The following is a 24,563-nucleotide window of genomic DNA, read 5'->3' on the forward strand; positions in this document are numbered from 1 at the left end:
GAGCCACTCTAGTGACATGTGTCCTAAGCAAGTCAGATCAACAGAAGCACATCAATGGTGACAAGACACTAAGGGCAGGGGGTGGTGATAATACACCACAGGGGAGGGTCTAAATGGCTTGGATCGATAATAGGCTATTAACTGTTGCAAAAAAAGGAGACAATTTAGATAAACTATTTTCTTAAATGCTTTTACGTGTTGCAAGTCTTAAAATACCTTTACTAAAATGATTGATACTGCTACTGAACCCTTGGGGAAGACCGACAAGCTATGGGAGCAATTATTTCTTGCACTCTGTTAGGTGTGAAGACTAAAAAAGAGAAGTAAGGGTTGCTGAATGAGTCACAAGCACAGTAACCATCTGTCTGCTTATGGGTTTGCATGAGCTTGCATGTGCGATTGAGTGTGTGCGCATGTGAGTGCGTATGTGCGTGTTTTTTTGTGCCATACCTCCACAATATCAGAGTTGGTTCTGCTCTCGTGGGGCTCGTTGTACTCAGTGTATTTAAGCAGGACCTTGTCCATGTCTGTGCTGGCATACTGGAACAGCTTGTTAGTGCTGTTGAAGATGATCAGGGCGATCTCACAGTCACACAGCACGCTCAGCTCGTACGCCTTCTTCATCAGGCCAAACTTTCGCTTTGTAAATGTCACCTGGGCAAGAGAGGAGATGGAAAACAAAATTAGCACTTAAGCAACAATTGTTCTTGTTCTTGCGAGAGGAGAATATTTACAATATGTCCTCGCAAATAAAAGGCAAATAAATGGCTTTCAGTGGCAATGTTAGTTGCTTTTGTTTCGTAAAGGTAATAACTGTGAACAAAAAAACCCACCAAAAAAACCCCATCCTGAATCCATTCTACTTATTTTCGGTGAACAAAATACATTTGACATCTTACCCTTTTTATTTAAACTTTTTTTAATTCTCAAAGCATCAGTTAAGACAAGTAAAGCCTTCTGAGGGTTCAACACCTCCTGGTTTTAACAGGCCATTTACTGTACAAGAAAAAAGGGAACTGAAATTGCCCTGTCTCAGTAAGATAACGGTAAAGACGAACAGTTAACCCTTGTTCATTAGAGATCACAGACGTTCACCGTGGAGCATACGTTAAGGTTAAGCATCCCCTTCACATGATTTGAGCATTCTTCCTGCCCCACTTTTTATCCAGCAAAAAGGAAATGTACACACCTAAAACTGTTTTAATTAAATTGTTCAGACATTGAGCCATGCTTCACCACAAACAGCAAGCGTTTGATATAAATAATGGAAAGGTTTCTTGACTGCGCTTGAAGTTGTTTATGAGGTCTTCACTTCTGATAATGTGCACAATGTAAACCGCGAAAAATCGTCTTTGTATCACGGCCAGTTTGCCTCTCTGCTTCTCTCTGTGAAGATACGCAAGTGCATCTGTGTTTGTGAGCCCTAAGATTAGTAGCTCTTGCTACAAAGGCTTACAAGTGCCCACATTGTCAAAATAGAACAGCCTCTATTCCTCTATTGTTTGGATCAAAAGTAGAGCAGTGAAAGTGAGTTCATTCCAGTGAGCTGCACCTGGTTTCTTTTCCAAGCCATTTGTGCAAGCTCTTTAGTTGTGTGTGGAAGAAGAAAAAAGTGCCACTGCCAGCCTTCCTCAGTCTGAACAACACTGCATGTTGGTGGTGGAATTTCCTTTTTATTTTCTTCTGCGCCTGAGTATTAATTACATCGGAGAGCCGTCTTGACAAAGCTTTTTACACAGAGGAAACACTGCCAGAAATGTGCCCCGCTGGTAGCTAACTTTTTAGTTTGTTGATTAACTACACATTTGCCTATTCTCTCTTTAGATGTTTAAGTGGCCCAAAAATACCAACTAAACATAAAATAAAGAAACTATTACTGTGAATATAAAGAGATTTTCATTATAAGCCTTGAAAGAAAAGCTGTTTGTGGTTGATCTAGGTTGTGAATGGATTTTGGCATTTATCTTTAATGCGCTGCTGTTTTTTCTTTATATCTGTAATTGAATATAGGCTTTGAAAGATGTCAATAGTTTTGGATTTCCTGAAATCATATATCCCAGGATGCATCGAGAAAACCAAGTAACAAACGCTTCCCGTTTTTCTTTCCATCTTTCTCCCTTTTAACTAAGAGTGAAGAAAACCTTGCACTAATCGCTTTCACCTGCAAACGTTTTTGGAGTGACAGCATCATGCGGAGCGATGACATCACAACTATCTGTCAGACGATGGGCATAAACCAAAACTGTGGACAGTGTTCTAACGCCTGACAGACTTGTATGTGCAGCGTTGGGTCGTGTACCTGAGTATATTCATCTGATTCACTGACAACATAAGAAGAAATTGCTCCCCTGGGCTCTAAATACCATGGTGACATTTACACAGTCATAGAGAAGTGTGAGGAAAAAAAGCCTCATCCCTACAGTGAAAGATTAAAACTCATTTTGTGACAATGTGATTAATTTTTATTTTCAACCCACTCTATTGCATCACTTTCAAGTGAAATACTAGCACATGATATGGGTTGGAGTTTTAGCAGCCCTCTGGGATTGGGGCTATAATACAAGTTGTGCATTAGCCAATCCAAAAAGACAACAGGATAGTTGAACATAAGGTCAAAATAGAGGATTTGGGAACAGGAAATGTAGAGTGTTGTCTTCCACTGATGGTTTAATGCAAGGGGCAGACACAGGACACAGCTAGCTGCCGCCCCAGCTCTGTTATCAACCGCTCACTCCGTCACTTACTGTGTGCTGCTGGGGCCATTAACGTTTCAAAAGGTGGCACGTGGCGCAATCTAAGAGTCCCACAGCCCCTATCGTCTCAAAAAGAGCTTCACATGCTAGCTAAAAGACTCCTAATGATTGGACAACGTGGACATCAAAATACACACATTTGTGTAACAAACCATCTGGACATTGTTAATCTTATTTCTCATTTCATCGGTGAAAAGAAGACCAGAATCCAATCAAAGTTGCCTTGAGCCTCACACTTGAAATGCAAAACTGCGCACATGCTTTTCCCACGTATTATAATTCACACATAGACTGACTTTAACAGCACCACAGGAAGAGAATGAGTGTGATGGTGAAAAAGCCTTAACTGACCGAACAACAACAGCTACATACAGCAGATATCACACCACACCTCCGTATCCCAACCTGACACGTTCAACCTGCTACCTCCAACACGCGTACTTTAAACGCACCTCCATATTCACACAGGCGGCAATGGAGCGCATGCTAGCTTGAACGAGAACACGCTTCTTTAATAAAAAAGACGGTTGGCTTATACGTGAATGCTACATAGACGACAAATGGCTTGTTTAGTACTTTGTGTGGGATGTGTTAACTTTTATAACATCTCACCTATATAATTTTTATTTTCAGTTCTCAATGTCACCAATCAAAGATAATTATTGGTCTCATGATGCTAACCTGCTAGCCTACTCGTTACTGTTCGAGTCTTAAACCCTAACAAAAACTCATTCACAGTCTTGTTAAAGTTTATAACTAGTGCTCTGAATCAATTTCACCCCCCCCCCCCCCACACACACACACACATATTTATAAATATTTATATACGACAATATAACAGGAGCAGGTAATCGAGTAACAATTTGATTTCAAAAAGTAACTATTTCTAAAAAAAAAAAGTGTAGACATTAAAGACAAAAAATAAATGTGTTAATTTACATTTTCTAAATTTAACCTATAATTTTAATTTGACTCTAGATTGAGATGATGTTGCCTGAGCTTCAGAATGAGTTAAACTATAATAATAAACTGATGCAAACCCCACATATGTTGTGGGTGCACTCATTGACCTTATAGTTAACAAATGCTAATCAACACACAACGTCGTTAATATCGGACAGCCTGACTGTGTGTGTGTTGGTAAATTTGCCCAATGTAAGTATGAGTGTGAACCCGGCTGTGGTTTTTCACACTACATTGGTAAATAACATGTGAAAACTATTTGCACAAATATTGAACATTGACAAAAACAAAGTAAAAACTTCAGGGCTTTGTTTTTGTCCATCTCTGATGCATATTGACTTTTATGAGTGAAGTAGAACTCCAAAAGGATAGTTAATAATAAAATGATTGCAAACTAAAATCCAAACGTTAATTATCTCACAACCACATATTTTGTAAAGGCAAATTACCAAGAGATATTTTGAGCACCAATTTACAAGGGTGAACAACCGTCTCACAACAACACACAACTTATGTGTTGACCCCTATCCTCCTCCACAACCTTTTCCCAGCGGAGCGCCCGACACATGCAGTTCAACACAGAAGCCCACGCAAATACATTCAGACACACACTTCTCAAAACTGACCAAAAAGGCAACAAGACAACAAAAATACTAAGAAATATAACAAGAAAAATAAATGAAATCACCTCTTTTAAAATTTTTATTTTCTTACATTATTGACGTGTCACATTTTTCTCTTATGAGCAAGGACAGAAACGCTTAGAAAGGCACAGAGAAGGGAGTGATAGAGGCTGACTCTGTACCACGAGGGTGAAAGAAAGAAAGAAAGAAAGACAGACAGGGAGGGGAAGAAGAGGGGGGGGTGGGACGCACAGGAAGCACATTTGTATGCATTTCCTCTCATAACAGGAAGAGGCCAGTGGCTTCCCCTTCACAATGGCTTCGCTTCTGCTTCCCACCTCCTGCCTGCTTCCCTGGGGGAGGAGGAGGTGAAGGAAGAGGAGGAGTGGAGAGACAGGCACCAAAAAACTGCTGCTAAGTAAACCAAACATGGCTGTACGAGGACACATAGACACACACACACACACATAGATGTCATTCACCTATTGAGAAGCATTGTGTGTCTCAAGACAAACACTTATCCTATTGTCAAAGCAAAGCAGGAAGACATGGGCTTACGCAAAAGGAATGAGTGGAGCCCGAGACCTTGGTGTGAACTCTGCATCGCAGCCAAAGAGGCAGTTAAGAGAGGCATTATGACAAAAGAGGTTTTGTCCCACCTCTAGCATATTATTTGCTTTTATTCCCTTTAAACCCCCACTTATCATCCTTTTTTCTACTGATGCATGGTAAGAACAGGAGGCAGCAGCAACCAATTCTCGATTCAGTGTCTGGATTCCAAGAAAAGTGTTTAGTAAAACTTGTCAAACGGACAGAATGACATTTTTCAAATTTGCCAGTTTTAGTTACAGGCCTTAAAATGCACGTCTGTTTAGATTGTTCTAACCAGAGCTACTAATTATGTTTCAGTTCAGCTCTGAAATGGATGAGACCCTCTGTATGTTCCTGTTTACACAGAGAGAACCGCAAATGAAAAAAAAAAAAAAAAAGGACTAAAAAAAGTGGATGTTACATTTTAAGGCTCAAGTTAGTGGTCGGAACAACAGAAATAACTTTCCTGTCATTTATAAAAGGAGGATAAACTTTTGCTGTGGCAATAAAGCGGTGGTTGTGCATTACTTTATATTTTACTTCATATCAGTTTATCTTTAACTGCTTATAGCATTTTACCTGCAACCACTTTTATTGCATATCTGTTGAAAGAAATTGAGCTAAATTACTATTATTAAATAATATTTTTACAGGTCATTTGTTTAAACCAAAAAAAAAAAAGTTGTTTATTGAAATAAATTTTAAAAAAAAATATCAAAATTATAATTGGAAAAATAAACATTTGATTTATTAAAAGCAGCTTTAAAAAAATACAAACAACTAGACAAACTATTAAGAGTAAGACAAATAGGAAAACAGTGACTGAGTGGAATAGATTCAAACTCAAAGAAAAAAAAAAGTTGCTGAAAAATGATGTGAATAATAATAAAAACACAGAGAGTGAGAGCTTGGCGAGCCTTTCTCAGGTGAGATCCTGTAGTGCTGAACATATGACAGAAAGGTGTGCCGCTCGCTGTGGTAAGAGAAGGAGATAGTGGAAGGTATAAAAACAGGGAATTAGAGGAGGGGTTCAGGGGTGAGGAGCTACCCTGTGGGCCTCATTATTTTCCTGCTGTTAATTTTTCTCACACATTTTCTCACCCCAGTGCTGTTGATTGGAGGGAAGAATGCCGCTGAAACAAAAAGAGCCTTTATTTCAGCATGAGCGCTGCATCTAATGTGGTTAGGGGAGAGGCAAAGATTATGCCGGGAGGACATTAAATTTATTTATTTTTTAAACGTACCACCAGAAAAGAAAGAAAAGCGGCATGTTTGGATGACTTGTTGTTTGCGAGAGCTGGGAGATCATGTGTTTTTTTTACTTCCTGCCACCGATGACCCGACCCATGTTTAACCTTTGACCCTGGGTCCCTTCCCGGTGGAGCCCACAATGACACACACACGCAAAAAAATACACACAAGCAAGTCACCCTAAATTAAGCCCACTGTGTGTTCTGGCAAGAGAGGTAACACTAATTAGAGCCAATTGCAGCAAATTAGTGGATCCTAGAGACGGGCTCTACAGAGAAAGACGTGTTGTAGATGTCTGCATGTGAATACAAGCATTTGTTTGTAAATCTGGCATAAACAAAAACATTAAATGAACCATCCGAAATATGTATGCGATCGAATAATCTATGTCACACACCTGTGCTTGTATTTTATACTGTGTGCCTGCCTTTCTGCCTGCATGTGTGAGCAGGATCAAGAGAGTCTGCTCTGTGTACAGCCCATGAGTTTATGACACAGGGGGCTCTTTCATGTGCCCAGGGCAGGGAGAGGGTATGAGTGGTCAGGCGGCTTGGAGCCAGGGTTCACACACTGCTGCCCACTGTCCAGAGCTCCGGGCAGCCAGTCAACGCCAGGGAGGCCTAGCCCTTCTGCCACTGCTCTGGGGAAGTGTTTCGGGGCCTGGGAGTGGCGGTCCAAAGTGGCCGCCCAGAGCGAGCCAGGCCCTGCGCCCAGTGTGATGTTGCTGCTGAAAGGGAGCGCAGGGGAGGGGATGCAGTATTGCACTGTAGGTGGCAAGGTAGCGTTGACAGCTGCGCAGAGTGGTGCCACTCCGAAGAGGCCTGCATTATGGAGACAAATGCTCCAGTATATTTTTGAATGAATCATGACTGTACCATTTTTTTTTCAGCTTTTGCTGAATATATTATATATTATATTACCTCTAACGACTTTGGTTTATATTCTGTATACTTTGACAAATTCACCAAAAGTATCTGTGTCACACAGAGACACTTTGAGCGTTTATGATATATGAATGAGTTAAAGTATGTGGAGAATGTGGGGCAGAAGGCAACAGAGTCTCTGATGTTTATTTGGTTTGGGCCTGGAACGTTCCCTCAAAAAGGAAGTGAAAACATGCAAAAAGGCAAAGCTTCCGTTTTTGTTTTTTTTTACTTTTCTCTTTAAAGAAGAAAATTTAAGTTTCTGTCTTTGCCCCCCATCTTGTGATGTCCGCCTCCTCAAAACAAAATGATGTCACTTCTTTGTAGGCTGACGGTTGCATGACAGCCAACTCAAGCGTGTGGTGCTTTCCACATGACTTAATGATATCATGTCATGAAGATTTGTTTTTCCAACCAAACAGCTACGTGATTAATCCATTATTTCCTAAATGAAAACAACAAAGTCCAGTGAAGTATTGATTTTTCTTTCTGTGAATCTTTTCTCTGCTGTGTTAGGTTTCCTCTCCTTCCTCCTCTCCCCCTGTAAGTAAAGCCCAGATATCTCAAGCATCGATTCCCCTCAGGTGTTCTTCCTGTCTCCCTCTTTCCCTCCTTCTCTGGAGTCAGAAGGCTGGGTGCAGCTTACAGGCCCAGTCTAAGGTGGAATGAGGGTGAGGACCTGAAATAACAGTGAGGAAAGTGGCTGCTGCGGCAACATGATCGTTGTGCAACATTCCTGTGACCTCCTCTTACTCCTGTCCTGTCTCTTTATCTGCCTGCTTCTTTATAGCAAAATATTTTGGAGTATGATCAAATACTCTAACATCCTGTCTGCATTTTTTACTTTACATGAAAACACTTCCGTCAGTTTTGGTTGTTCAGTTACCTTAAATGAACCCTGTTTCTGAGGTGAACTCACAGTAAAATTGTAATAACATGAAGACTGTTCTCCATTTTAAAGTTCAGGTGCACTATTTTTTTTCACACTCATTTTTTTATTTTATTTTAAATTAACTCTTCTAATGAAGTGCAATGAGCTTCTGAATGTGTCTTAACTACCGTCACAAATTACTGCATTTGATGAAGTGGCCCCTTTGAAACGAACGGTGGGAATCGCTGTCGATGTCAGACGATAAAGATGCTTCGAAATGGGTCTGTGTACGTGTTTGACCTGTGATCCAGGGGCCACGTTAGCAGCGTATGGATCCAATTGGGCTGCCAGGAAGCTGACAAAGTGTCAGTGGTCAACCATGCCACAGGAAGTGATCGATTGTAGGCCTCAAGGGCACTAGGAGAGCTCTGTCTCTATCTATTTCCTGTCACAGACGGTAGGGTCTACTCAAATCTCCCCATCCACTGTTTATTATGTGTCTCTCAAGTGATGCCAGCTGTTGTTGAAAACAGCTCTCACAAGGAATTTTTCTCAGATCTGTTTGTTTGTTCAAATATACCATAGATTTCTTAAATAGAAAATAAATCACTTTTCATCCACTAAGCTACAGTTCTAGTTGCTGATTTGCTTTAAGGAAAAAAAAAAAAAAAATGACTTCAGCATTTGCTGCTCTTGTTTGTGTCACACTTGACCATCTAGTTTCTGTTTGTTTGTATTTGGCTCCATCCTGCTTTTCTGGTGCTACCACCCTCTTCTTGGTAATCTTCCACTGGCACAAGGTGGCGTAGTGTGAGGGCCCCGGGTGTGTGAAGGGTGCCTCAGCTGCGTGTAGGCTGCGTCCATCTGACAACACAGTAATGCTAAAATAATTTTTAAAAAGTACAAATGTCCTCAGAACACTTTAAAGGGTGAAATATGTTCTTGATGTGCTCATGCTGGTTTGTTAGTCTGAACACAAACAAGTCGACTACTTCAACCCTTTCATTAAAACCAATATCTGTGCTTTTCCTTCATGCTCTCTTCGGATCCTCGGTTCACATATTGCCCAGACTCCCTGAAGACCTTCATTGTTGAGGGCTATGCTGGGGTGTAGGGTGTTTCTCCTTGCTCCCTCCTCCAGCCTTTCTCTCCCCCTCATTCTCATACTCATCCATCCTCCTACCCCCCCAGGGACGTACCTGTCTGTTGCGTTCATCCATAATCCGCGTGATCTGAATCTTTTTCCTCCCCATCGTCCCCGTCTCTTTCTTTCTCTCCTCTTTCTCAAAGAACTCGAACCTTTCTTCTCTTGCTTCTTTCCTCTTCTGTCTCTTCTTTCTCTTCTTCTCTTCCTTTATATCTCTTTCTTTTCTCTGCTTTCTATTTGTTTCAGTCAGCTCAAAGATTCCAGCATCTGTACCTGCAAGAAAGAAGGGAGGGGTTGGAGAGAATAAGCGTTAAATGAAATGAAATATGGCAAAATAGTGAGTGAAAAAAAATATATAAAAGTGGCATCATGGCAGCCACAAGGGAGGGTGAAGAAAGACAAAGAATCTGTCAACAACTATGCGAGAACCACTGTGTTTTTCACTGTCGATATCATGCAAATCAGTTTTTGCATTTTTCTTTTCAAGGCACCTTCTATGAGAGGAGACAGCGCTGTCAGGATCTTGCCTCGTTCTTTGACAGTGTTTTGGATGTGCCGCTACCTTAAACGCTCTAATCACCAACACTGTAACATTACCTTCCACACAGAGAAATACATTTTGTTTTTTCCCTTGAAGCAGCACTGTATTGACATTGGAACTGCCAACCACCAACTTTTTCCCCCCATTTTGTTAGCAACCCATGACCAAAAAGGCAGATGTGACCTGAGGAATAAAATGTGTAATACTAACCTCAGTTTTATCATGTTCTGGCAAACAAAGCCATAAGAAAATAATGGACTTAAACAGTTTCAAGAGTGTGCTTTTAAAAATACTGGAAAGTTTGGAGCATTTGAGGAATAGTGAACAACTGTGCTTGTGTTAGTGCACAGATGAGGGTACAGATGTGCTTCACAGGTGGAGCCCAGCAGCTGATATTGCTGGACTGCATGTGTGAAGAAGAAAGCTGCACTCGAGAAAGTTTGAGTGGCCATCCATGTGCATGCATGCATGTGTACATATGTGTGTGTGCACTTTTGTGTGAGCTTGGCTAAGCTGGAGCTCCAGTGCATCTCTCTCTAGAGTGCTAAAGTAGGCCAACCCAATCTATCTCAGGGAGGAGCAGAAGAACTGTTGTTGTGTTTTCTTTTGACAGTAGAGGTGATAACGTCCCTCGTTATGCAAATGAGCATCCCATTATTTAAGCTCAGTGCAATGCAGGGGAGCTGTCAGCGCCGTCACATAAAAAAAAAAAAAAAAAAAAACTCCATCTACCCTGTTCTTTTTTCTCTGCTTTCCCCTTCTTCTCTCTTCTCTCCTTTCTGAACCACATTTCCGGCACCTGGCAGCACAAGCATCAGACATTGATGTGGAAGACGACACCACTTCACCAAAAGACATGTCAGTCTCAGTCTCTCTCTCTATCACTCTCTGTCTCTCTTTTCTCAGACACCCTTGCTCTTTTCCTCACTCTCTCATATTCTCTCCTTTGCATATTCCCATACATGTACTTGCACATTATAATGCACATTCTTTCTGTTTTTTCCGTCCTCTTCTAAGTTGAACACATGTATTTAATAAGTAGGAGGAAGCACTGGGAAGATCTAAATCTCTTAGTTGTGGTGTGTTGCTGTGCACTTGACCTTTTTGTGCTATGGAGTAGGACATTGATAATGAAAGCTTGTAATAGCGACATCCAGGGATGCTGTGGCTCCTACTGACAGACCGAGGCCTGTGGCAACAGCACATGACAGTAGATTTTTCCATGTGCAACAGAAAATACTTTTTTGACCTTTTTATAAAACTCTATCACAATTTGCAGTGCACTGATGTTTGGCTTATTTAGACATAAAACACCACAATTAGGAGTCCCTTAAGAGTTCAAATGAAAAATAATTTAATATTTTCCCTCAAACTTCCATGACTTGAAAAGAGAAACTATGCGAGACAATACAGTCAATCAAAAGATTTCCTGAGATGATGATTTGGAATACACCCACCTATGCAAAAAACCAAAATGCGAGCATAAAGTCTTTGTTTGGCACTTAGAACAACAATCAGATTGCTCCATCACAATAACAAGATCTAAAATAACACTGTGGCAGTTCTGAAGTGACTATCCAAAACACTTTAGCATTGCTCTGCGCAAACACACCCATCCATAGACAGAAAAACAAAGAGCTGCCCTCTGGTACAAAACAAAAAAGGATGTTGTCAGACAAACCAGGATTACAAGCCGGCACTAAGGCGCTTGGCACAAGACAGCCAGACAAGGATATCAATCAAGCCGGTGTACCTCAATCACAAGCTGACAGCATCATCCCCCTCCCAGTCTTTGTACTCAACACTACCCAGCCTGGGCATTGCTCCAAATGAGGAGGCATTACCTCCATGATCCCTGCCTGCTGGCCTCCACCTCCTCCTTGTTCATCCTGCAGCTCACTAAGCAGAGCTGATGTCAACACCCGCTGGGGTAACACCTTAGGCCTTACGTAACGTTAACACTGAGATTAAGCCTGTGTCCTGAACATTTAATCCCAGGTTTTGGCTCACAGCACTAGCCAGCGCTCCCCGAGGTGAGGTTCTGCTGCCACTTAGCCCCGTATTGATGCCTCCACCGGCTCAGCCAGCTCCCCTCATGCCTTTTCATCTGTGCCTCGTCTACCTCCTACACAACAGGGCACGTTGCCTTCCTTCCATCCCCTCTCCTCTCCCCTCTTCTTTCTCTTGCCACCAGCTCCCCCCACCACTTTTCCTCACACCCGCCCCCGTCCCATATGAGAGCCAGACAGCTTCTGGTTAATAAGTGGGTGCCCACCTCCTCACCGGGCTCCTTTCCCTTTCCTACTCGTATGGTGGATAGAGCATCATTTAACTTAACAGATTACCACTGACTCACTAAATCCAATTTAGCCTCATGACGCCAAGACTGAAAACGGGTGGGAACTGCAGGAAACAAGCAATGCTTACTGAACTCACTCAAGTGTTGTAGCACTTTAATTCCCAACTGGATTGTTTTATTTTATTTTATTTTTGCGGGCCACCTACAATGATATTTGACCCAATCGGGGCAAATAAGGTAGAGAAAGTAACGAAAGGAAATGTGAAAACAGAAAAATAAATAAATGTGGAGAACAGACTTTTTATCTATTCTGTGGACTTTGACTAAGGGTATGCCTATATTAACACTGGCCTGGTACTGGAAGGGGACCAGCATGGTGAGGTCAAAGGTCACACTAGCACCAAGCAGACAGAAGGACAACAGTTGCTCTGCTTGTTTTACATCTTCTAGCGTCGAGTTGGAGAGGTGACAATGAAAAGCAAGAAGAGCGGTGAGAGGAAAACAGAGAAATTGAGTGAGGAAAAAGGAAATGGAGTGAAGCATAAAGAGGGATCTTTTTGAACAGGCACCGTGCCTGTCCAGGGGGAGGGGGGAAAAGCTGTACCCACGACCCTCCCATCTGTTAAGCAGACGGATGGAGAAAGAGGGGGAGAGATGAAGACTGGTGGGGGGGAATAGGGAGGGAGTAGAGATTCAGCACATAGATCTAATGAGCATTTTCTCTCCATGTCTCAGAAGTGAAGCTGAGAGGACAATGAGAACATATACGCACAGAGCACCACAAGGCTTGATTCTAGGTCGCCTCTCTCCCAAGTGTTTAGTCACTAAAAACTAATATACACCACACGGTGCTTTTTCACATCGTAATTGATGTTTGTAGGGTGCTTTACACTGATGTGGTTTTAATATAAAGGACATAAACTGAAGACATGTCCTTTAAATGAAGTGGACAGTAGAAAAGGAGGAACTTGAACTCTGTGTCATGAACAACTTATTCATCATTTTGAAAGACTGCTGCTGAGCTGTGTTTGTGAATGAGGAAAATAGACATGACAAGAAATGTACGACAGCCCTAATCCAAGAAAAAAGTTGTGAACAGTTATTTGCTGAGATAATGTCTGAATTTTGAGAAAGAACAGGAAGATTTTCAGAATCAAAGAACCACTCCTCTAAATGTGTACTGCATGCTGAATTCTCGCTGATCCTGCACTTCCAGGCCCTAATTCTAGATGTTAGAGCAAATTGGGGAAGGTCATTTATCATAACAGAAATGGCCGTGTTTTTACTCCACCTCAACGATACAAGGTACATCTGTAACACATTTGGTCACAGGGCATGTTTGTGTATCTAAAACGGTTCATATAGTTTCAAAAATAAATGTCTGAGCTTTACAGTGTTGCAATCGAATGGCCGCTGTGCTGTGTAAAGTACTTTTTCTGATGTAGTTTGCATCTTTGTAAATCCTTATCCAGGGGAGTCACTTCAACTCTGATTTTACTTTTTATTTTTTGTGTGCACAAGAATATCTCAGTACTGATGGAAGGGCACTCTCGCTTGATGTTCATTGTTCTTGGTAGACAACGAGTCACTGAATAGCTTGATGGTAGTAAAACTATTAAGTGGAGCTATGACTTTTGCAGTCATAAGATCTTAAATTTAAAATGAACACCTTGGAAACTTCTGACCAAAGTTTTACACAGTGTTTACCTGCATCATCATCAAAATATATGCGGCAAAGACAAATTTAAACTACTTCAGGTAACTTTTAATGAGTTGTACGGTACATTGAATCAACCCCTTTTTCTTAGGACAAACTACCGTTTCCTTCCGGAGGAGGATAACACGTTTTAAAATAGTTATCTGAATACATTTCTTTACTTTAATTTTATAAATTCTTTGAATGATATTTTGTGTGTTTCAGCTACGAGCATGTTTGCTGTGCATGAATGAATTTGTGTATGTTTATTCTTCTGATTTGGAATTAGTGGTACACTGCAGCTTTATCTCTGGTAAGGGTGGAGGGAGATAAAGTATACCAGCACAAATGAGGGGAAGGGAAGGATTGAGGGAAGGATTGAGCAAAGGAGCAAGTCAATGGTCGATCAGGATGGAACAGAAAAATATGTACCAGGTCTCATTGTGTCTCTAATGTCATTACAGGCAGTGACTCCTCTATGTGGCATGCCACACTCTCCATCTGTCAGGGGGAGATAGGCAGGGTGACGAATGGCTATCACTGTTACTTTTCTCATCCCCCACCACCCACATCCCTCATTTCAGTATCTTTTCTGAGCACAGGGGGGAGAAGAGTGACCTGAACCTGGGCGGTAGCCCACACGTAGGTGGGCATCTATGAATCTGAATCTCGGCAGATATTAGTGCTAATTTAACATGTTAGCAGCTAAAGAGATTAGCAACATGTACATCTGGGGATTAAAGCGTTAGAGGTGGATCATCTTATAATATGTTCATTCCTTTTTTTCCCAGTGTGTTTCTAGCTCAGCTTGAATTGTAGAGGCTGTGAAATGTGTGTGTGTGTGTGTGTATGTGTGTGTTGGAGGATATGTCTTCACCTGTCTTTCTCTATTAAATCACGGTTTAGTTGGATCATTAGTGAGACAGAGAAGGTTTCACATATATTCTATTTTCAATCTCTGTTTGCCCTAGAACTGAGACACCTGTCTATTGATAAGGAGAAAAGTGAGCCAATAGCCTGTGGTTGGCACACGTTTCATACATTCTGTCAAGCACTCATAACAGTGATTGACGTTATGGAACTAAATTTGCCGTTATAAGCAGCAGCTCAACCGTGAGTGCCACTAGATTTTCTCTGAATTCCCAATCAAACCATGTTTAAAACATTTGTTTTAACTTGAAATTTGAACTTAATTGATTTTCATGCTGATGTGATTTTGTCAGCAGTGTTTCCCCTCTTGTCCTTCAATCCAGCAGTTTCTTCCCCTGGTCTTAGAGGACTGAATACAGGAAACGCACTGCTCTGTAGAAGGATGTGACCACAGCAGATAGAGACAATCAAAGGTGCTAAAGGTGTTTCCTTCCTTCAATTAGTCTACAAAATTGGCAATCAATTTCAAACTGCCACTCTCTCATTTTGTCTCCATCAGTGATAACGATATAGAAGAAATCCACTTCAAGAATATAAAATATTTCTGGTTGTACTTTTTGTTCTTTAAATTATTTATCTAGATTATTTTTATGTGGTTATGAGATCACACTAAAATCATTTATGTATTAGCAAATAAAAGTTTACATACTCAAGCATACATAACCTTAATGAAGTCTTTTAAATATAAGTTATACGTTTTTTTTTTTTTTTTTTTTTTTTTTTCAGTGTGGTTTGGTCTAAATCTGTGGAAAGGGCTGTAGAATATTTTTTATTTTATTATAAAGATAAATATTTCACAGTTAACAGCATAGCAATTAAAGGCATCAGCTGTAAAAGTTGCAGATCACAACATAAAACTAAACTCAACTACACCGCTATAGGTAAAAAGCAAAGAAATAAAGTAAATAAAACACACATATTGTCCATTTTAAAATTAACAATGGGAGATGGTGTAGGGGCAAGGCAGCCGACTCGGGACTCAAAGGTCCTGGGTTTGATCCCCGGTCATTGTACATCTTGTGGTGTCTCTGAACAGGAAACCTTATCCCCAGTTGCTCCCCGAGCACTTCCAATAGCTGCCCAATGCTCCACCTGGTGATGGATGGGTTAAATGCAGAGAGCCAATTTTGCCATTGTATGCGAACATACAATGATGACAATACACACACAATATTAGTTTTATATTGTATTTCATTTTCTTAATAAATTTTCACATTTAATTTTCATGAAAACTGCAACGTTTAGGTTTATTTTTGTTTACATTTATTATCACTTTATATGTATATTAAGCATTTTTTTATTTCAAGGATTACAACTTATGTGAATGAAAACTATTTAATTTTCATGTACAAATTTAAACAGAGAACACAGCGTATAAAGTTTCAATAAAAATATAGTCTTATTTTCATAATGTACATAATTTCCCTAAGGCTTGTGCGTGCAGTTAGATGTTGACCTAAGCACAAAGACTTTTGCCCACACCTTTGTAGCATGTAAACATGGTGAGAGGGGGTGAAGAGTCCAGAGGTCTGCTCTTGGTTTGGGCAGCTGTAACTTTCACTCAGCACCAGGAAACACAGGCCTTGGGCCGTCACAGAGGCAACACAGATAGGTAGCCATCCGTCAGAGCCAGCATGGAGACAGGTGAAAGCCATCTTTCCATAACCCGGTGCTGACTTCCCCAAGGACAAAATGACTTGACATAATGCGTCAAGCCCCCCTCCCTGCTTTGAAAGCATGCCAAGAGCTGTAAAACTGCAGTTGCCAGGTCAAAGGCAGACGAGCAAAAGGCCACACATGAAAGCAAGAAGATGTTAAAACAAACAGGGACGTGGAGAAAGAGAAGCTGCAGTGGTTCAAAATGAATTCTCTCTCCGTTGCCGGCAGCGTTTTGTTGTGACAGTGACTTATAACCATGAGCAATAAATAAATAAACTCAGATGACCACAAATACATAAACACTCCTTTGCCAAAGTGGGGAAAAAAGTAGTACCAAAAAAGGAGAAGAGGAGGAAAAGAAGAAGCGAATGCTAGCTACAATTTGAAAAGGCCCGGAAAGACTGGAATGAATCACCGTTCAGCACATTCAGTCTTTCCATGGCAAGAACGTACAGAGAGGCAAAATATTCAAGTATAAAGCAGATATAGAAATTATGATAGTAAGAGAAAAAATGCTAAAAACTTTAGAAGAGGTGACAAAGATCAAGGTGAAACCTGAGTGACAGACAGAACCAAAAAGAGAAGTTTTGAAATGGCTTTGAATATGGAAGTAGTGCTGATTGTGGTGATACACACATCTGATGTTTAAACACAAATAACTTCACCAAGTTTCACTTTAACAACACTGCCACAGTTTCTTTCACTTCTTCCTTTTGTTGCTCCCTCATTTTATCTCACTTTACAGTCACTGTGAACCACTGTCTCGATCCACATGTTGCTCTGTCCGGCATGTGGATCCAGGTGTTAGCCAGCACCTGACACTAAAGGAACAGGAAGGAAAAATAACCACAAAGAAAAGAGACATATATAGTCTCCTCAGAGATGAAAAAGTAGTTTTCTGCTTAAAGAACAAACAAACAATAAGCCAATACACTAAACGTACTCATGCAGCAATTGTACCCCACCTCCGCAAGTACAACCATGGGTCACGTCACTAAGAACACAAAGCAATGACATATTTACCCATTTATATACCCTGACGGGCATGACAATGTCTCAGGATGTTAGCAAGGCGCTCCAGAGACGGTGAAGAGCAGAAAATGTGTGCATGCACGTATGTGTCGTAAGTTTGAAAATGAAGCCAAGACCACATGCATGGCATGTGCTTGCCGACACTGACCACCACATCTTTGAGAAATTTGATTGACATAAAAAGTATTGGCAACACTATTTCAAAGACCCACAATGTCGACCATAATGATGACAGTTTAGTCTGGTAATTTATTTTTTCCCCAAATGACTCTATGAAGCTACTCTATGTTTTTACAATCATACCTGAATCCATTCAAGGTTAGCTTGAAGAGACAAATAGTGTTTACTACATTCTGCTTAAAAAAAACAACTCTACTATTAATTGCTAAAAGGCCTTTTTAATACTTTGTGTCAGCCCCTGTCTCTTTAAGATATCCAGAAAAAAAAGAGTCCAAATTCTGATCAGTTGATTGATGAAAATTTTTTAAAAAGTACTTTTTTTTTTTTTTTTTTTTTTGCCAACGTTGGTTCCAAACAACAATCGACAAAGTCGTTGGCTGGAATGTCATTATGTAGTTACATTTAAAAAAAATCTCAAGGAGCAGCTCTGATAGTTAATATCTCTTTTAGATGTGGACTTTGAGAACTTTGTTATACTGTAGGAATTTTTGCACAGCAGTTTTATTGGAACACATTTAGCAAAATATGATGAATTGCTGTTCAAAACATCAAAGTTCATGCGCACTAATCCAGGTAGAAAATCCAAGAAAGTTCAATCAGTTAATCTGGACAATTTCTTTCTTTTTTTTTTTTTTTTTTGAGACGTTTGGTCCTTCATCTATTGATTGATGAAGTCCTTTGGATGAAGGACGAAATGTCTTTAAAAAAAGAAGAAGAAAAAAACAGAAAAGAAATCATCCAGAGGACCTGATTGAACTTTGCTGGGTGATGTACTGCGCATAAAACATGGAATTGTTTTATTCTGAAAAGGCGTAACTCTTCCCTGTACACTGCATCACCAACATACATCAAGTTAGACGATTAACTGATGATTTCATCACCCCCCCAACTCCACCACCACCATCCTTTACTCCTTCTCTTTGCCACAGCATTCTAATCACCCTAATTAAAAGCTTTGTTAATTTAGAACTCTCTGATGACAATTTGTTTCACTCTACCCTACAGCAGTAGTAGCTGTGAAGAGAGAAGAATTAAATTTGATCTTGTGACAGCAATTATTAAATGCTCCCTCCTGGCCTCAATTAGGGCCCGCAGGCTAATGCTAACATGGCTAACCCTCATGCAACCACAAGGTGCCTGCTGTACTTCTTCTTGCGCAGCTTGATTTTGCAACTCTTTTGAATATACAATACATCTGAGGGCGCTTTGGTCGGAGGAAGCCTGTTGGTTTCTTGGTAATGAAAATTCATTCTTGCTTATGGGCTGTTTTTTTTTTATATATTCTTGCTGATGAGAAGTATCAGATTTCCCATTTTTGGTTTTATTTGTTGTAAGTCGGTCAGCATGTGCAAACGGTCAGCTTTATGAGGAAGTTGTGGAAGATACTATTTTTTTTTTCCTGCCACACATCTTCAGCAGGTTTGAGTTCCATAAAAACACTATAAGTATATATAATTTATTGTTATTATTATTATTATTATTGACCGACTTAAGCAGATAGAGCACTTTCTCTCTGCTGGGACACTCTAACAACATTATACTTTGTGTTAGCTGCTGTCTTTGCTGAGTTGAAACAAGAGCCGCAACTCTGCTTTGAGTCTATGCACAGCGTGTGGGTATAATTTGCAGAGTAGTAGAAGGTTGCACACTTCAACAAGGATGTCCTTCATAGATTCGACCTTCTGATTTTCCTTTTTTTTCCTCCTCTGGTCCCCTTGCTCCACTAGGAAACCAAGTAACCTAGATCACAGGGAGAGAGGGGGATTGTGACAGAGAAATGAAGATACGAAGAGAATAAGAGACAGAGGAAGAGTCTAAGAGAAAAGAAACAGTGAGGCAGATAAAAAAAATAAAATAAAAAATGGTTGTTTTATCACAAAATGATTGCACTGATAGAGCATTGTTTCACTGTTATATAGAGATTGTTCCACTGGTAAAGCTGGTTTATGAGAGTATGAGTTAATTCTAATCTAAAATTGAAACATGTTGTCAGCATCGATTGACAAATTGCAATTCAAAATCACAATTAAATACTTGTACTGCCGATATTGCAAAATCGATAAAACACGTAAGAAGGCAGAAAGAAAACTCCTGAATATTTTTCAACATGTAGCTTGAGCTTTTCTCCTCTCACAGTGTGTTACAGTTCCCAGAGGAGAGGTGGTGGCAGATTTCATGAGGCGAAAGGTTGTACGCAGTGTGGAGGGCGTGTGGCAGCATACGTTACCTACAGATCAGCCTCTGTTTAGGGGAGTGGCCCCCACTAAGACTCAAGCCTGGCCAGACCCAGTCCAAGCCTCTCATTACTCATCGGCTGGGTGCCGCGCTCGTTTTTGGAGTGGTTAAAAGCGGGGGGGGGGGGGGGGGGGACTGGTGAGGGTCTGGCAGTTCCACTGTACTCCACTCCCAGCACCATCACAAGCCGACCTCATCAAAGTGAGCGCTCGTAATTTGTCACAGAAAGCAGCCAATTAACATATGTTTAGGGGAGGAGGGACGACAAGAAGAAGGGAGGAGAGGAGAAGAGGGGTGAGTGAAAAAAGATAGCGTGTGATTAAAGAGTCTGCACAGCTGCACAACATCAAGATGGCAAAGAGAGGTTTAAAAGAGACCTCAGACCCAGTAATCTGATAAAGCGTACTGTTACTTAACCCTCATAAGCAAGAGAGAGTCAGAGGAGGAAGAGGAAGAATGAAATAATAGAGGCAAACAAATATTAAATTACTGCTGTGAATCTACAAGCTTTGGCACAGTGCCTTGACTGTCAAGATGTAGCCAAAGTGAAGGGTGCTGTATCACCGCTGCTGCTCTTTGACCATCATCTATTTTTAGCTAAACACCCATTGTACTTTACGTAGCCTGTATACACACAGACAAACCACTGGTTGTCTTTCTAAGTTATATTTCCATCCTGAAATGTAAACTACTAGCACACCACCACAATTTAACTCTTTTTCTCACAAAACAATACGTATTTTTTTCCCCCCACTTATCGTTTATTTGTCTGTCACAAAGTCTGCGACAAGTTCCTTACGTTCTGACTTGTTTGTTTGCTTTCAAAATCTCTTGCCTTGTCGTTGGTTTTTAAACGCACCGTGTTGTTGTTTCTGCATGCGTGCGTGCGTGTGTGTGCGCTACTGTACGTCTGAGCGAGTGCGCGCGCGCGTCGATGTGTCTGTTGTTGTTGTTGATGTTGTTGTTGTAGGAACATCTTGTGAAGTGAGTCGTGTGATATTTTGCCTTGTTGTTGGATGCGGTGGCAGGCTGAATGCATTAGCATCGCGACGCCGATGCCATTCTGTGTTCTGTCGTCTCTCAGCCACCTCTGCCTTGTCTCTGTGCAGCGACTGATCACACGGGTTGACAAGCAGGTTCGGGGTTTTTGTATATGCCTCGCCATCCTTCACCATGCGGGTCTTTTTTGGTGAAGGAGATGTGGCATGCGGGGAGGAATCTTTAAACAAATGTGAGCAGTTTTAGACTCTTTTTGTGAGCATCGAGTAGGGGAAACCCCCTGAATGTTCTTCATTATGATTAATATTATTATTAGAGTTGTCTGGGCAACGATCAGAAGAAAAAAAAAAGAAAGTAAAATCTCCCAAGTGGGCAGAAAAGCAAACAATGCGCTGTGTATAAATCATAGTTTTCTTTCCCTCCTCTTCCTCTCTCTTGCTTTCTTATCCTTACCATCAAGCAGCGTTATTTATTTATTTTTCTATTTAGGAAATAAAAACCTGAACTGGAGGAGTGAAGAAGAGGGCTGTGGAAGCACAGCACCTAGGGGCCAGTGAGAGTTGTGTTCGATGTACAGTTGAATTTTTTTTTTCCTTTTTATTTTATTTTATTTTTTCTTGTCAGCTGCTTTGCAAACTAGTGGTCAATGAAGGACCTGGCTGCCTGGAGTCCCCCCCGCATCCCTCCTCTCAAATCCCTCTGCTGCGAGCACAGCTGCACCGTTCACATAACCTCGCCTGCCCCGCTCCTACCCAACACCCCCGTTCCCCCACTAATGATAGCAAAGCACGTCCCATCCACAGAGCAACAGCCCCCTCTCCACACACTTTATACACATATAGACACAAAGTTGAATGCACACAGACAACAAGAGTCCTGGACACAAGCAGTGGGCACAGCATATCTCTTCTCCTCCTTCTTGGCTCATCTCTCCTTCATTTTTTCTCATATCATTCAATTCTTTCCCCTTCTCCTCACCCTGAGAAAAAATCCCCGGCCTTCTGACCCGTGGTAGGCCTGAGAACAGACACAAGCACAAACACACATACCGACATGCACACACAAACAGACACACACACCTAACTAGAAACTGCACATTTTTCTTCTCACAAAGTGACCTGCATCACAGCTGTGTGTGGGAATGTGCACAGAACTGCACATGTTAATGTGCACACACCATGTATGGTTTGTGGATATTTCTGGTTTTGTTGTACGTTTGCTCCATTCACATACAGTAGATATGACTGTGTGTGTGTGTAAGCAGTGAAGGAGGGAGGTGAGCAATTCTGGGCTTCTGCTGTGCCTACTGTGCATTATCCCAAATAAACAACTCATTACACGTGTACTTAACCAAGGGGAACTGGCGAGCAGTGGAAGCTAATCCCTACTATCGTTCCCAGCGTTTCTCTTCCGATTAGGCTAGAGGGAAGAGCCGCCCCAGAAGGTAGGCCGCTTGGTGCAAAGGAAGATTCAGAGGAAAGCAAAAGGGAGAAAAAAGGTTCCCACAAGTGCTTTCTCTTATGTATAAGTCTTTGACACTTTGTCTTGTTCTCTCTCTCTCCTCTCGTACCTATTCTTTACTCTCTCCTTATCCTCTTTTCTTTCTGTGCATTTTGCGTTACTCTTCTGTGTTTTCGACCCTCTCTCGGAACTGGGTCATCGACAGATCGTGGCGCTCGCATTTTAAGAACACGGAAGGGAACAAAAAAAAAAAAAAAAGAGAAAGCATGTTCTTACTTTGAGTACAATCTGTGGTTTCTTTAACAAGTAGCCCGCTTATCAAATTAAGCTGTCAAAAGCGCATTAATAAAAGGCGGCACAATTCCCAGCACAGAGAGAGTGTGGGGAGAAAAGCACATATGAAAAAAGAAGAGGAAAAAAAAAAGCCCTCTTGGTTTGCTGTGTAAAAAGACAGTCCATCAAGAGCAGTAATGGTTTGCAAAGACACTCACTCTTATTTTCTGGCCTACTCATAATATGATCATCGAGCCCCTATTGTGAGGGGCCAAGATGCAGAGTGTCACTCGTTTAGATGGTGAATAATGTCTTGGGGCTTGGATGCAGCAGGGATGACACTTGTTTTTGAAATAATTATAGATGAAAGTGCATCTGAGGGTGATAATGTAGCTCCAACAATTAGATAGTATGGTCAGGGAGTAAGGGATAACAGGCTTAATCAGCAATACTGCCACTTATTATAACCATAAAAATGAGTTTGACCATGGTTTATTCATTTCCACACTAAAAGTATACAAATGCTAAACTGTTATAAGACAGCTCATTGTTAACGCCTATTTTTATTAAATATTTCGTCAGTCCAAGAGTATCGTAATGGCCAGGAAGCTATTTGCCAACATTTTCCCAGTTTCCAGATTGGTTTAAAAATATAATTAAGTTCTTTAAACATTTTAAATGGTTTGATTTCATCTTACCAGTCAAAGTGTTCTGCTTAACTCTCTTAGGAGTTCCAAAATCCAAATAAAAGCTTAAAGGAGATCCGGCTTTTGCAATCTATCTCTTTATTTACACACTGCACATACATTTATTTTATGAAAACATCCTTTTTCCTTGGAATTTGATTCAATCGCAACATTAGACTTTCATTGATCTAATGGATTTTGTTGAGTTTAAATTATTTTTTTCACATTAGTTGTACTTTAAATTTGATTTTGGTAATGTTGGTTCATTGATGATTAGTTGATTTGCTGTTTGTCCTAATTGTAAAGCTATTTGGTCATCATATGTTGTTTTAAAATCTTCTATATGAGCAGCTGTGGCTGATTGGTTAGAGCAGTAGTCCTCCAATTGGAAAGTTGGGGGTTCAATTCCACCAGCAATCACATGCTGAAGTGTCCCTGGGAAAGACACTGAACCCCTCATTGCTTCCGATGTGTGTCCCATTGGTGTATAAATGTGATAAAGCATTGATTATTCTCTGTATAGATATATTAGAGTGTTGTATGAATGTAAATGAGGGCACAGATTGTGTTGTAAAGCGCTTTGAGTATATTGATAAGATAGAATGGTGCTATATAAGTACAGCCCATTTACCATTCATCCATTTATATAATTAAAATTGATATTATAAAGACAAATTTGGACATGATTCCTTCATATCACAACTCTTCAGATAATGAGCCTAAATAAGGTAAGAATGTTCAGAAGTGAGACAATGGCTGTAAATTACCACTGGCACTGCTGAGACGTAGACGGATCCATAGGTCCACAGTTGACAGCAGACAGAAAAAACAACCAGTTACCTCCACACACAAAAATAATGACTTGAAACCCCCCAAATGCTCATTTTGAAGACCTTATCTTGCTTTCCCGCATCCTTCCTTATGATTTCTACGCTGCCCAGAAGATAAATAAGCCTTAAGTTTTTAATCTAAATGTAATGTGACAGAGTCAGCTGAGGCTTCTCATGCTTAACTCCAAGCCCTTCAGGGTTTTACTCCAGAGACTGATTTTCTCACACCCTCAATCTGCATGCCATCCTGTTTTCTTTAGCTTGGTCCCTGAGAGCAGGGTGGGGGGGTGGTTGGGGTGCTCTGTCATTGCCCAGAGTGGCTGGATGTGACGTGGAGGAACTGGGACTGTGCTGTTTGCAGGCTGGAGCCACGACAGGTATCCCCCGCACTTCCTCAGCTATTTATAAAAGCACGAGTCCAGCGCCGGGCCAAAAATAAGACAGAGGCCATTTTTATCCATAATGATAAGGACAAAAAAAAAAAAAAAGAAAGGACTCCCTTGTGCTTTAAAACACACACAAACACACAGAAAACAGAAAAAAATACCCATGTGAGTAAATCGTAGAAAATGAAAATGTCTTCGCGAGACAATGAAACCATCGTTGTTGCTCCATCAACA

At 40.9% G+C, this 24,563-nt stretch overlaps 1 protein-coding gene across 16 annotated transcripts in view; it reads right to left on the minus strand.

Annotated features, from left to right (window-relative positions):
• Positions 1–24,563, minus strand: part of mef2cb (myocyte enhancer factor 2cb) — a 67,333-nt gene that overhangs the window by 25,433 nt on the left and 17,337 nt on the right. For all 16 annotated transcript variants that reach the window (XM_037681097.1, XM_037681091.1, XM_037681095.1 and 13 more), the window contains exons 3-4: positions 9,175–9,395; positions 451–654 (exon numbers count right to left, since the gene is read on the minus strand). In XM_037681097.1, coding sequence (XP_037537025.1) covers positions 451–654; positions 9,175–9,228 — 258 coding nt within the window. In that variant the 5' untranslated portion in view covers positions 9,229–9,395. The remainder of the gene's footprint in view (positions 1–450; positions 655–9,174; positions 9,396–24,563) is intronic.

The sequence above is a fragment of the Nematolebias whitei genome, chromosome 8, assembly GCF_014905685.2.
Source record: "Nematolebias whitei isolate Nwh7 chromosome 8, NemWhi1, whole genome shotgun sequence".
Lineage (NCBI taxonomy): Eukaryota > Metazoa > Chordata > Actinopteri > Cyprinodontiformes > Rivulidae > Nematolebias > Nematolebias whitei.